The 13,196-nt window shown below is 44.9% G+C and overlaps 1 protein-coding gene across 1 annotated transcript in view; it reads right to left on the reverse strand.

Annotated features, from left to right (window-relative positions):
* LOC144672872 (SCO-spondin-like) overlaps positions 1-13,196 on the reverse strand; it is a 168,098-nt gene that overhangs the window by 291 nt on the left and 154,611 nt on the right. The window contains exons 15-16 of the mRNA XM_078534862.1: positions 5,393-5,526; positions 1,446-1,585 (exon numbers count right to left, since the gene is read on the reverse strand). Coding sequence (XP_078390988.1) covers positions 1,446-1,585; positions 5,393-5,526 — 274 coding nt within the window. The remainder of the gene's footprint in view (positions 1-1,445; positions 1,586-5,392; positions 5,527-13,196) is intronic.

The following is a 13,196-nucleotide window of genomic DNA, read 5'->3' on the forward strand; positions in this document are numbered from 1 at the left end:
TCAGGGAGAAACGAGGTAAAAACAGGATAGTTTTCAATAAGGAGGAGAGATTGGAACTGTCAATATATCCAGGTCAGAGGAAACAGGAAAAAAACTCTCCACATATTGAGCTGCCCATTAACGTGGGGAATGATTTTAACCTCAACCAATAAAACTGGGAATGAATTCTACACACTCACCAAACTCGAAAGAAAGATCTTACGTAATAACACTAAAAAATAAAATCCACAGGTTAATTTGAGGATTGAATTGAAAAGTGAATTTTTTGACAAGGAGACAAACAGATTTTTACCGTCACAAATTGTGAGGTTTGTACATGTCCGCTCCTCGAACAAGGTTCCACTGCAGAGATCCACTGAGACAGGCTGACCCGATTCCAGAGCTACACAAGCCCTGTAACGCTTTTCTTTCAACAAGTAGTGAGGCAGGTCAGGGAGCGCACTGATGTTCTGGGTGTTGAGCCACTGTCCACGCAACAGATGGATTGACAGCTTATTCAGGAAGGACCGAGGCAAACAGGAAATGCAGCCAGTCCAGTCTGACCACTCACTGAGTCCAACTGAACCTAAAGAGTGCCAGAAGATAAAAATTGAGTCACAGCTACAAAGTTCACATGCTGACCAATCACTCACTGACCACTCACTGACCACTCACTCATTAATACCAGAGACTCACTGACTGACCAGTTACTCACTGCCCACTCTCTCAGTAATACTACAGACTCACTCACTGACCACTCACTCACTGACCACTCAGTAAATCAGAGACTCACTCACTGACCACTTGCTCATTAATACCACAGATTCATATACTGACCATTCACTCAGTAATATCACAGACTCAATCACTGACCACTCACTCAGTAATATCACAGACTAACTCACTGACCACTCACTCACTCATTGACCATTCCCTCAGTATTACTACAGACTCACTCACTGACCTTTCACTCACTAACCACTCACTCACTGACCATTCACTCACTGACCACTCACTCAGTAATATCACAGACTCACTCACTAACCACTCACTCACTGACCACTCACTCACTGACCACTCACTCACTGACCACTCACTCACTGCCCACTCACTCAGTAATATGCTCAGAAACAAGCACAGTATCAATGATCTTGAATTAAAGAATTTTGGTTCCTACCTCTACAGCTCTCATTGCTGCAATGGAATATTCCGTCCGTGCAGACACTGTGGGCAAGAGTCTACATCAGTACTGGCCAAAGCAATGCTGACTAGTTAATATTTACACTGATTTAATCATATACGTTAGCAATTGCACTGGTTAACATGATACTGACTGTTACACTGGTGGTTTAATATTTACACTGATTGATCAATAATCATTCTGCATCAAGCCTCGGAATGTATTGAAGAGTGGAAATCTCTCTGGCTTCGCCAACGAGAAGACAATGCGAATGTGTGAGACTCACCAGGTCTCACAGCCAATCAGAATGCTGTCACCAGGTCGCACACGCATGGATAGTGGGGTTTTCCTGTTCTCTGACTGGTAAAGATGATGACAGACGCACTCAGATGGAGCGACACATTTGTTGTTTTGCTCCAATAAGCCCTGAGAGATGACAAATAAAAGAGGGAATTGAGTGAAGGAGGGAAAAGGGTAAGTGTGAGCAAGAATAGAGAGAGAGAGGGAGAGAGAGAGAATATTCCATAGTATTCACAGTTACATCCATTTACCTAGCACATTTAACACAGTAAAACATCCAAGGGTTTCACCAAGAGTGTTATCAATATGACATGGAGCCACATAAGGAGATTTAGGACCAGTAGCTTGGTCAAAGAGGAAGGGTTTAAGGAGCATCTGAAAAGAGAAGAAGGATGTAGAGAGGTGTAGAGAGGTGTAGAGAGAGAATTCCAGAGCTTAGGGCCCAGGCAACAGAAAGGGCAGCAACCAAAGGTGTAGTGGTTAAAACTGACTGTGCAAAAGGCCAGCAGAAGAGCAGCTCAGAGAAGTGCAGAGGAGATTCACCAGGATGTTGCCTGGGATGAAACATTTAAATTATGCAGAGAGGTTGGATAGACTTGGGTTGTTTTCGTTGGAGCAGAGAAGACTGAGGGGCGACCTGATCGAGGTGTACAAGATTATGAGGGACATGGACAGGGTGGATAGGGAGCAGCTGCTCCCCTTAGTTGAAGGGTCAGTCACAAGGGGACATAAGTTCAAGGTGAGGGGCATGAGGTTTAGGGGGATGTGAGGAAAAACTTTTTTACCCAGAGGGTGGTGACGGTCTGGAATGCGCTGCCTGGGAGGGTGGTGGAGGAGGGTTGCCTCACATCCTTTAAAAAGTACCTGGATGAGCACTTGGCACGTCATAACATTCAAGGCTATGGGCCAAGTGCTGGTAAATGGGATTAGGTAGGTAGGTCAGGTGTTTCTCACGTGTCGGTGCAGACTCGATGGGCCGAAGGGCCTCTTCTGCACTGTGTGATTCTGTGATCCTGTGATGTGGGAGGGTCCAGGGGCTTCATTATTTTGGAAATGGAGAGGGACAAGGCCATGGAGGGATTTGAACATGAGAATGAGAATTTTATAACTGAGCTGGGACCAGGAGCCAGTGAAGGTCAGTGAGCACAGGAGTGTTGGGTGAACGAGATTAGGGTGAACGAGATTTGGGTGAACGAGATTTGGGTGACCAAGTTAAGAAATGGGCAGTCAGATTTCGGATTTCGAAGTTGGTGGGTGACAGGGTGAGGGTAGAAGGGCAAAGATCTGGCAAATATGGTATAATATGGGAAAATGTGAAATTGTCCATTTTGGCAGGAAGAAATGAAAGAAATATATTATCTAAATGTGAGATTGCAGAACTATGAGATGCAGAGGGATCTGGGTTTCCTAGTGCATGAATCACAAAAGGTTAGTATACAGGTACAGCAGGTAATTAGGAAAACTAATAAAATGTTATTTATTGTGAGAGGAATTGAATATAAGAGTAGGGATTGAATTTTATATCCAGTTTGAAAGGGAGAAGAGTGGGTCTAAGACTAGCATTTCAAACTTAAATAATGGTAACTATGTGGGGATGAAAGCTGAGCTAGCTGAAGTGAACTGGGAAACTAGGCTAGAGGGTAGATCGATGGAGAAGCAGGGGCAGGCATTTAAGGGGATATTTCAGAATATTCAGAATAAATATATTCCTACTGTCAAGAGAAATTCCAAAGGAAGGACCCACCATCCATGGATTAACTAAAGAAGATAAGGAAAGCATCAAACTTAAGGAAAAAGCCTATAACTGCGCAAGGATGAGTGGCAGGACAGATGATTGGACAGAATATAAAGAACAGCAGAGAATGACGAAAAGATTAATCAGGAGAAAGAAATTAGAGTATGAGAGGAAGCTAGTTAGAAATGTAAAAACAGATAGCAAGAGTTTCTACAGGTATTTAAACAGGAAAAGATTAAGTAAAGTGAGTGTTGGTCCTCTAGAGAGTGACAGTGGGAATTAATAGTAGATAATAAGGAAATAGTGGATGAAATGAACAAATATTTTGCTTCTGTGTTCACTATAGAGGATACAAAAAACATTCCAGTAATAGCTGCAAATCAGGAGGTGAAAGGAGAGAGGAACTTGGTGAAATTGAAATCACTAGGGAAATGGTACTGAACAAATTGATGGAGCTGGGGGCTGACAAGTCTCCGGGTCCCGATGGACTACATCCTAGGGACTTAAAAGAGGTGGCTAATGAGGTAGTAGATATGTTGATGTTAATTTTCCAAAATTCCCTAGATTCTGGAAAGGTTCCATCAGACTGGAAAGTAGCAAATATAACCCCTCTATTCAAGAAGAGAGGGAGGCAGGAAACGGGAGGAAAGGAAATGTATAAGACATTGGTGAGGCCAACTTTGGAGTATTGTGTGCAGTTCTGGTCGCCTAACTACAGGAAGGATATCAGTAAGATTGAGAGAATGCAGAGATTTACTAGGATGTTGCCGGGTCTTAAGGAGTTGAGTTACAGGGAAAGATTAGACAGGTTAGGACTTTATTCCTTGGAGCGTAGAAGAATGAGGGAGATTTGATAGAAGTTTATTAAATTGTGAGGGGTATAGACAGAGTAAATACGAGTAGGCTCTTTCCACTTAGATTAGGAGAAATAAACACGAGAGGACATGGCTTTAGGGTGAAAGGGGAAAGGTTTAGGGGGAACATTAGGGGGAACTTCTTCACTCAGAGAGTGGTGAGAGTGTGGAACGAGCTACCATCTGACGTGGTAAATGCGGGCTCACTCTTAAGTTTTAAGAATAAATTGGATAGATACATGGATGGGAGAGGTCTGGAGGGTTATGGACTAGGTGCAGGTCATGGGACTAGCGGAATAATATTTTGGCACAGACTAGAAGGGCCGAATGGCCTGTTTTCTGTGCTGTAGTGTTCTATGGTAACTATAGGCCAGTTAGGCTGACATCTGTCATGGGGAAGGTGTTAGAATCGATCATTAAGGAGGTTATATCTGGGCATTTAGAGAAGCGCAAGGTAATTGCGAAGAGTCCGCATGGTTTTGTGAAAGAGAAATCATGTTTAACCAATTTATTGGAGTTCTTTGAAGAAGTCACATGCACCGTGGATAAAGGGGAACCTGTAGATCTACTGTATTTGGCTTTCCAGAAGGGGAGGTGGTAGTGCAGTGGTATCCTCACAGGGCTAGAGACCCAGGGTAATGCTCTGGGGACCTGGGTTCGAATCCCACCACAGCAGATGGTGGAATTTGAATTCAGTAAAAATCTGGAATTAAAAGTCTAATGATGACCATGAAACCATTGTCGATTTTTATTCCCTTTAGGGAAGGAAACCTGTTGTCACGTGACTCCAGACCCACAGCAATGTGGTTGACACTTAAATGCCCCCCTAGCAAGCCACTCAGTTGCATCAAATCGCTATGAAGTCTATAATGAATGAAACTGCTTGGCATCGACCTAGGCACAGAAACGACAACGGCAATCTCAGCTCTGTCGACCCTGCAAAGTCCTCCTGTTTAACATCTAGGGACTTGTGCCAAAATTGGGAGAGCTGTCTCACAACCATGACATAGTCATCCTCACAGAATCATATCTTACAGATAATGTCCCAGACACCACATCCCTGGGAATGTCCTACCGAGACACTCTTGTTGATTCATCAGCTGAGGGAGGGTGGTACGTAGTAATCAGCAGGAGCTTTCCTTGCCTTGAGACTTCATAGGGTCCAGTCGAGATATAGAGACAAACAGACCGAGATGGGGAGGGGGTTGGGCTGTCAGTCAGCATTCGGGGGCTGCGGGAGTGCAGTTTTCAGCTTCTGTGCACGATTTCTCTGCAATTTTAACAGGTTTTGGGTATTTTATAGAAAAGAATTGACCAATGCTGTACTCAACCTATTGAACCCACCTTGGGACAGTAACAGCCAGACACACAATCCTGGCCAGTGACGTGACATTCCCGGTTGTGCCCGAGGTCAAAGCAGTGACCACCACAGGCTGGCCCACAGGCCCGGTATTCAAATGGACTTTCACAGCTGCCATCTGAGAAAAGACACAAACTCAGTGTTAACCTATAGACAGAACAAAGGGGTTGTAGCAGAGGTAGAGAGGAACCCCATCCATCCCATAATATTCACTCCCTTCAACATCAATACCCAGCTCCAGCACTGGGTGCTAAATAGAATCATAGAAAGTTTATGGTACAGAAAGAGGCCACTTGGCCCATCGAGTCTGTTCCGACTGTAAAACGAGCCCCCAGCCTGATCCCACTTTCCAGCATTTGGTCCGTGTCCCTGTGGGTTCCGGCACTTGAGGTGCCGATCCAGACACCTTTTAAATGAGTTGAGGGTTTCTGCCTCCACTCCTCTTTCCGGCAGTGAGCTCCAGACCCCCACAAACCCTCGGGGTGAAAAGGTATTTCCTCATCTCCCCTCTGATCTTTCTACCAATCACTTTCAATCTCTGCCCCCGATTCACTGACCTCTCTGCTAATGTAAATAGATCCTTCCCATCCACTCTATCCAGGCCCCTCACAATTCTGTACATCTCAATCAAATCTCCCCTCAGCCTCCTCTGTTCCAAGGAGAACAATCCCAGCCTTTCCAATCTCTCCTCATAGCTGCAATGTTCCAGTCCTGGGTGGCAACATCCTCGTAAATCTCCTCTGTACCCTCTCTAGTGCAATTACATCCTTTCTGTAATGAGGTGACCAGAACTGCAGACAATACTCAAGCTGTGGCCTAACCAGCGTTTTATACAGTTCCAGCACAACCTCCCAGCTCTTATATTCTGTGTCTCAGCTAATAAATGTAAGGATTCCATATTCCTTCTATACCACCTTATCAGCCTGTCCTGTTACTTTCAGGGATCTGGACATTCACTCCAAGGTCCCTCATTTCCTCTACATCTCTCAGCATCCTCCCATTTATTATAGGAAGACAGGAACAGAGCAGTGGCAGGCGGTGACTAGTGGGGTACCCTCAGTGCTTGGGCCCCAGCTATTCACAATATATATCAATGATTTGGATGAAGGAACCAAATATAATATTTCCAAGTTTGCTGATGACACTAAACTAGGTGGGAATGTGAGCGATGAGGAGGATGTTAAGAGGCTTCAAGGTGATTTAGACAGATTGAGTGGGTGGGAAAATACATGGCAGATGCAGTATAACGTGGATAAGTGTGAAGTTATCCATTTTGGTAGGAGAAACAGAATGGCAGAGTATTATTTAAATGGTGATTGATTAGGAAATAAAAGCAAAATATTGCGGATGCTGGAAATCTGAAACAAAATCAGAAAATGCTGGAAAAATTCAGCAGGTCTAACAGCATCTGTGGAGAAACAGAGTTAACATTTCGAGTTCTTATGACTCTTCTTCAGAGCTAAAGAGAAGTAAAAATGTGATGAAATTTATACTGTTTAAGGTGGGGTGGGACAGGTGAAGCTGGATAGAGGGTCAGCGATAGGTGGAGGCAAAGGAAAAATTAACAAAGATGTCAAGGACAAAGGGGTGTTAATGACAGTGGTACAGGCTAAAGGAGGTGCTGATGGTGGCGTTAAGCTCAGAAAGCAGAATGTGATAATAGCAGGACAAGGGTAAGCACTCTGGAAAGAACAACACGAACAAGTGACAGATGCCCTTGTGGGGGTGGGGTGGGGGGGAGGGGACGGTGGTGGCGAAAAAGATCAAAAATAGGTTAAAAGGTGGAGATAAAACAATGAATAAAAATGAAAATTAAAAAAAAAGTGGATAAAATTAATATTGAAAAAAGGGGATAAAAAAGGGGTGGGGATTGAGGAGAGAGTTCATGGTCTGAAGTTGTTGAACTCAATATTCAGTCCGGAAGGCTGTAAAGTGCCTAGTCGGAAGATGAGGTGCTGTTCCTCCAGTTTGCGTTGAGCTTCACTGGAACAATGCAGCAGGCCAAGGATGGACATGTGGACAAGAGAGCAGGGTGGAGTGTTGAAATGGCAAGCGACAGGGAGGTCTGGGTAATGCTTGCGGACAGACCGAAGGTGTTCCACAAAGCGGTCACCCAGTCTGCGTTTGGTGTCTCCAATGTAGAGGAAACCGCATTGGGAGCAGCGAATGCAGTAGACTAAATTGAGGGAAGTGCTAGTGAAGTGCTGCTGAAAGGAGTGTTTGGGCCCTTGGCTGGTGAGGAGGGAGGATTTAAAGAGGCAGGTGTTGCACCTTCTGCAGTTGCATGGGAAGGTGCCGTGGGAGGGGGTTGAGGTGTTGGGGGTGATGGAGGAGTGGACCAGGGTGTCCCGGAGGGAACGGTTCCTATGGAATGCTGATGGGGAGGGTGAAGGGAAGATGTGTTTGGTGGTGGCTTCAAGCTGGAGTTGGCGGAAATGGCGGAGGATGATCCTTTGAGAAATGTTGATCTACAAAGGGACCAGGCTGATTCCTGGGGATGGTGGGATTGTCTTATAAGGAGAGATTGAGAGATTGGGTCTGTATTCTCTAGAGTTTCGAAGAATGAAGGGTTGCCTCATTGAAACTTACAAAATTCTTACAGGACGTGACAGGGTAGGTGTGGATAGGATGTTTCCCCTGGCTGAGGGTCTAGAACCAGGGGGCACAGTATCAAGATAAGGGGAAGGTCATTTAAAACTGAGATGAGGAGGAATTTCTTCGCTCAGGGAATAGTGAGTCTTCGGAATTCTCCGTCACAAAGGGCAGTTGAAGCTCAATCAATGAGTATGTTCAAGGCAGAGATCGATAGATTTCTGGATACTAATGACGTTAGGGGATATGGGGCTGGGGGAAATGTTGGTATGTTGGCCTTCATTACGTTGAGGTAGATGATCAGCCATGATTAAATTGAATGATGGAACAGGCTCAATGGGCTGAAGGGCCAACTCCTGTTCCTATTTCATAGAAACATAGAAACTAGGAGCAGGAGTAGGTCATTCGGCCCTTCGAGCCTGCTCCGTCATTCAACATGATCATGGCTGATCCTCTATCTCAACGCCGTACTCCCTCTCTCTCCCCATATCCTTTGATGCCTTTAGAATCCAGAAATCTATCTATTTCCTTCTTAAATATATTCAGTGACTTGGCTCCATAGCTTCTGTGGTAGAGAATTCCACAGGTTCACCACCCTCTGAGTGAAGAGGTTTCTCCTCATCTCAGTCCTTAATGGCTTACCCCGTATCCTGAGACTGTGACCCATTGTTCTAGACCCCCCCAGCCAGAGGAAACATCATCCCTGCATCCAGTCTGTCCAACCCTGTCAGAATTTTATATGTTTCAATGAGATCCCCTCTCAATCTTCTAAGCTCCAGTGAATTCAGGGCCTAGTCAGCCCAATCTCTCCTCATATGACAATCCTGCCATCCCAGGAATCAGTCTGGTGAACCTTCGCTGCACTCCCTCTATAGCAAGTATATCCTTTCTTAGGTAAGGAGACCAAAACTACACACAATACTCCAGGTGTGGTCTCACCAAGGCCCTTTCCAGCTGCAGTAAGACATCCTTGCTTCTGTACTCAAGTCCTCTCACAATGAAGGCCAACATACCATTTGTCTTCTTAACTGTTTGCTGCACCTGCATGCTTGCTTTCAGTGATTGGTGTACAAGGACACCCAGGTCCCTTTGTACATCAACATTTCCCAATCTATCACCATTTAAATAATACTCTGCCATTCTGTTTTTCCTACCAAAGTGAACAACTTCACACTTATTCATATTATTTTCCATGTGCCATGTTCTAGCCCATTCATTTAGCCGTCTAACTCCTCTTGGAGTCTCCTTGCATCCTCCACACAGTTTACGTTCCCACCCAGTTTGGTGTCATCAGCAAATGTGAAAGTGTTACAATTGGTCCCCACATCCAAATCATTTACATAGATTGTGAACAGCTGTGGCCCCGGCACTGATCCTTGTGGTACCCCACTCGTAACATCCTGAGAATGGCCCGTTTATTCCTCCTCTCTGCTTTCTGTCTGTTAACCAATTCTCAGTCCAAAATATTATATTTCCCCCAATCGCGTGTGCTCTTTTTTTTTCCTAACCTCCTGTGTGGAACCTTATCAAAAGCTTTCTGAAAATCCAAATGCACCACATCCACTGGTTCTCCTTTATTAATGCTACAAGTAATGTTCTCAAAAAACTCCAACAAGTTTGTCAAATGTGATTTCCCCGTCATTTGTTGATTCTGCCCAATTTTACCATTCCTTTCTAAATGTCTTGTTATCATATCCTTAATAACTGATTCAAACATTTCCCCACTATTGATGTCAAACTAATGGGTCTGTAGTTCTCCATTCTCCCTCAGAAAGAGCTGGGTGTATATGTGCATAGATCATTGAAGGTGGCAGGACAGGTGGAGAGAGCAGTTAATAAAGCATATAGTATCCTGGGCTTTATTAATAGGGGCATAGAGTACAAGAGCAGGGAGGTTATGCTGAATTTATATAAGATACTTGTTAGACCTCAGCTGGAGTATTGTGTACAGTTCTGGGCACCACATTATAGGAAGGATGTGAACACATTGGAGAGAGTGCAGAAGAGGTTTACAAGAATGGTTCCAGGGATGAGAAACTTCAGTTATGAGGGTAGATTGGAGAGGTTGGGACTGTTCTCCTTGGAGAGAAGAAGGCTGAGAGGAGATTTGACAGAGATGTTCAAAATCATGAGGGGGCTGGACAGAGTATATAGGGAGAAGCTGTTCCCACTTGTAAAAGGATCAAGAACGAGAGGGCACAGTTTTAAAGTGATTTGTAAAAGAAGCAAATGTGACGTGAGAAAAATCTTTTTCACACAGCGAGTGGTTTGGGTCTGGAATGCACGGCCTGGAAGTGTGGTGGAGGCAGGTTCAATTGATGCATTCAAGAGGGTATTAGATGATTATTTAATAAGAATAATGTGCAGGGGTACGGGGAAAAGGCAGGGCAATGGCACTAGATCATAATGCTCATTTGGAGAGCCAGTGCAGGCATGATGGGCGGAATGGCCTCCTTCTGTGCCATTAAAATTCTGTGATTCAGTAATTGGCCGGGTTGTATTTGTCCTGTTTTTTGTGGATGGGGCATACCTGGGTAATCTTTCACATTGTCGGGTTCTGTAGCTCTACTGGAACAGTTTGGCTAGGGGTGTGGCAAGTTGTGGAGCAGAAGTCTTCAGTACTCTTGCTGAAATATTGTCAGGGCCCCTAACCTTTGCAGTATCCAGTGAGGTCAACACCTGATTTTTAGGAATGCCTGTTGCTGCTCCTGACATGCCCTCCTGCACTCTTCATTGAACCAGGGTTGATCCCTTGGCTTGGTGGTGATGGTAGAGTGGGGGATATGCTGGGCCATGAGATTATAGATTGTGGTTGAGTACAATTCTGCTGCTACTGGTGGTCCACAGCACCTCATGGGTGCCTAGGTTTGAGTTGCTAGATCTGTTTAAAATCCATCCGTTTAACACGGTGGTAGTGCCACACAACACGATGGAGGGTGTCCTCAATGTGAAGGCGGGACTTCGGCTCCACAAGGACTGTGCGGGGGTCACCCCTACTGATACTGTCATGGACAGATGTATCTGCAGCAGGCAGGTTGGTGAGGATGAAGTAAAGTATGTTTTTCCCTCTTGTTGGTTCTCTCACCACCTGCTGCAGACCCAGTCTAGCAGCTATGCCCTTTTGGACTCAGCCAGCTTGGTCTGTGATGGTGCTACCAAGTCACTCTTGGTGATGGACATTGAAGTCCCTGCCCAGAGTACATTCTGCTGAAGAAGCCCCTAGTTTCAGAATGAACTATATCGCGGCTCCTCAACATACTGCTCCAGAAACCCATCTCGTACACACCCCAGGAATTCCTCTTCCAGAGCATTAGTGCTGATTTGGTTAATCCAGTCTGTGTGTAAATCAAAGTCACCCATTATTACTGTATCACCCACATGACATGTATCTCTAATTTCCTGATTTACACCATGCCCAACATTACCATGATGGTTCGGTGGCCTATAAACAACTCTCACCAATGTTTGCTGTCCCTTGCTGTTTCTTAGCTCCACCCAAACTGATTCTACATCGTGATCCTTTGATCTAAGATTCTCTCTTACTAAAGTACTGATTTTGTATGTTATTAAGAGTGCTACCCCACCACCTTTTCCTTTTCGCATATCCCTCTTAAATGTCTTGGACATTCAGTTTCCAATTTTGGTCATTCTGTGGCCACGTCTCCATAATGGAAATTAAATCATTACTCATTTACCTCAATTTGTCCATTCAAGTCATCAACCTTTTTGTGAATGCTATGTGCATTCAGATAAAGTGCCTTTAATTCTGCTTTTTTAACATTATTCTCTATTCTGATCCTATTTGATGTTTACCTGTACTTCAACTGTCTTCCATTTTTTCTTTCCACTTTTCTACTTCCTGTTACCAGTTTTGCTTCCCTCCAACCTGAGCTCCCTCTCAGGTTCCCATCACCCTGCCAATCTAGTTTAAACCCTCCCCAACAGCACTAGCAAATCTCCCTGTGAGGATGTCACGTCCCGGTTCTGCTAAGATGCAGCCTGTCCATCTTGTACAGGTCCCACGTTCCCCAGAACCAGTCCCAATGCTTAAGAAATCTGTTGCCTTCCCTCCTACACCAATTCTCCAGCCTTGCGTTCAAACACTCAATTCTCTTATTTCTATACTCGCTTGCACGTGGGACTGGGGGTAATCCTGAGATTACTGCGTTAAAGGTCTTGCTTTTCAATCTCCTTCCTAGCTCCCTAAAGTCTGCTTTCAGGACCTCATCCCCTTTCCTACCCAAGTGATTGGTACCAACATGGGTCACGATGTCTGGCAGTTCACCCTTCCCCAGAAGAATGTCCTGCAACCTCTCTGTGACATCTTGGCACCAGGGAGGCAACATCTGATCCTGGAGTCTCATCTACGGCCACAGAAACGCCTGTCTGTTCCCCTAAGTAACAAATCCCCTAACACTGCTTCTCTTCCCCTCTTCTTCTTCCTCTCCTGTACAGCAGAGCCGCCTGTGGTGACACAAATCTGGCTCTGACTGCACTGCTCTAAGGAACCAACGCCTTCACCAGTATCCAAAATGGAAAACAGATTGGCAAGTGGGACCCCAGGGGATACCTGCACTACCTGCCTAGTTCCCTTGGACTGCCTGGTGGTTACCTATTCTCTTTCTGCCTCCAGACTCCTAGCCTGCAGTGTGACCACCTCTCTGAACGTACTATCCACCTAGCTCTCAGCCTCACGGATGCGCCACAGTGACTCCAGCCGCAGCTTGAGTTCTGAAGCCTGGAGCTCAAGTTACTGCAGCTGGTGACACTTCCTGCACATGTGGTTGTCTGAGTCATTAGTGGCATCCACAACTTCCCACATACTACAGGATGTGCATTCTACACTCCTGCTATTCATAAGCTTTGCTTCACTTATGTTAAGTTTATTTTACTTTGGTTTACTTATATTAACTTTATTTTACTTGGCCTTAATGTAATAAACCATCGAACTGTTGATAAACCTTGCTAGTACTGTAAATCCAACTAATGCTTAACACTGTTTACAAGTTGCAATAAACCTTACTTAAAGCACTTCTTTCCCCTGTGCACCGAATTCTCACGTGAACCTAAGTTGTGACTCATTTGGTCTCTGTCTCACTCCAGCATAGTTTCCTCGTGTGCCCCTTACTACCGTGCAGTTTGAAAAGCCTGCCTCTTATATAAACTCTCTAATCAGTCACTCGCTAGATAAGCTTC

This window comes from Cetorhinus maximus, unplaced genomic scaffold (assembly GCF_964194155.1).
Source record: "Cetorhinus maximus unplaced genomic scaffold, sCetMax3.hap1.1 HAP1_SCAFFOLD_135, whole genome shotgun sequence".
NCBI classification, from domain to species: Eukaryota; Metazoa; Chordata; class Chondrichthyes; order Lamniformes; family Cetorhinidae; genus Cetorhinus; species Cetorhinus maximus.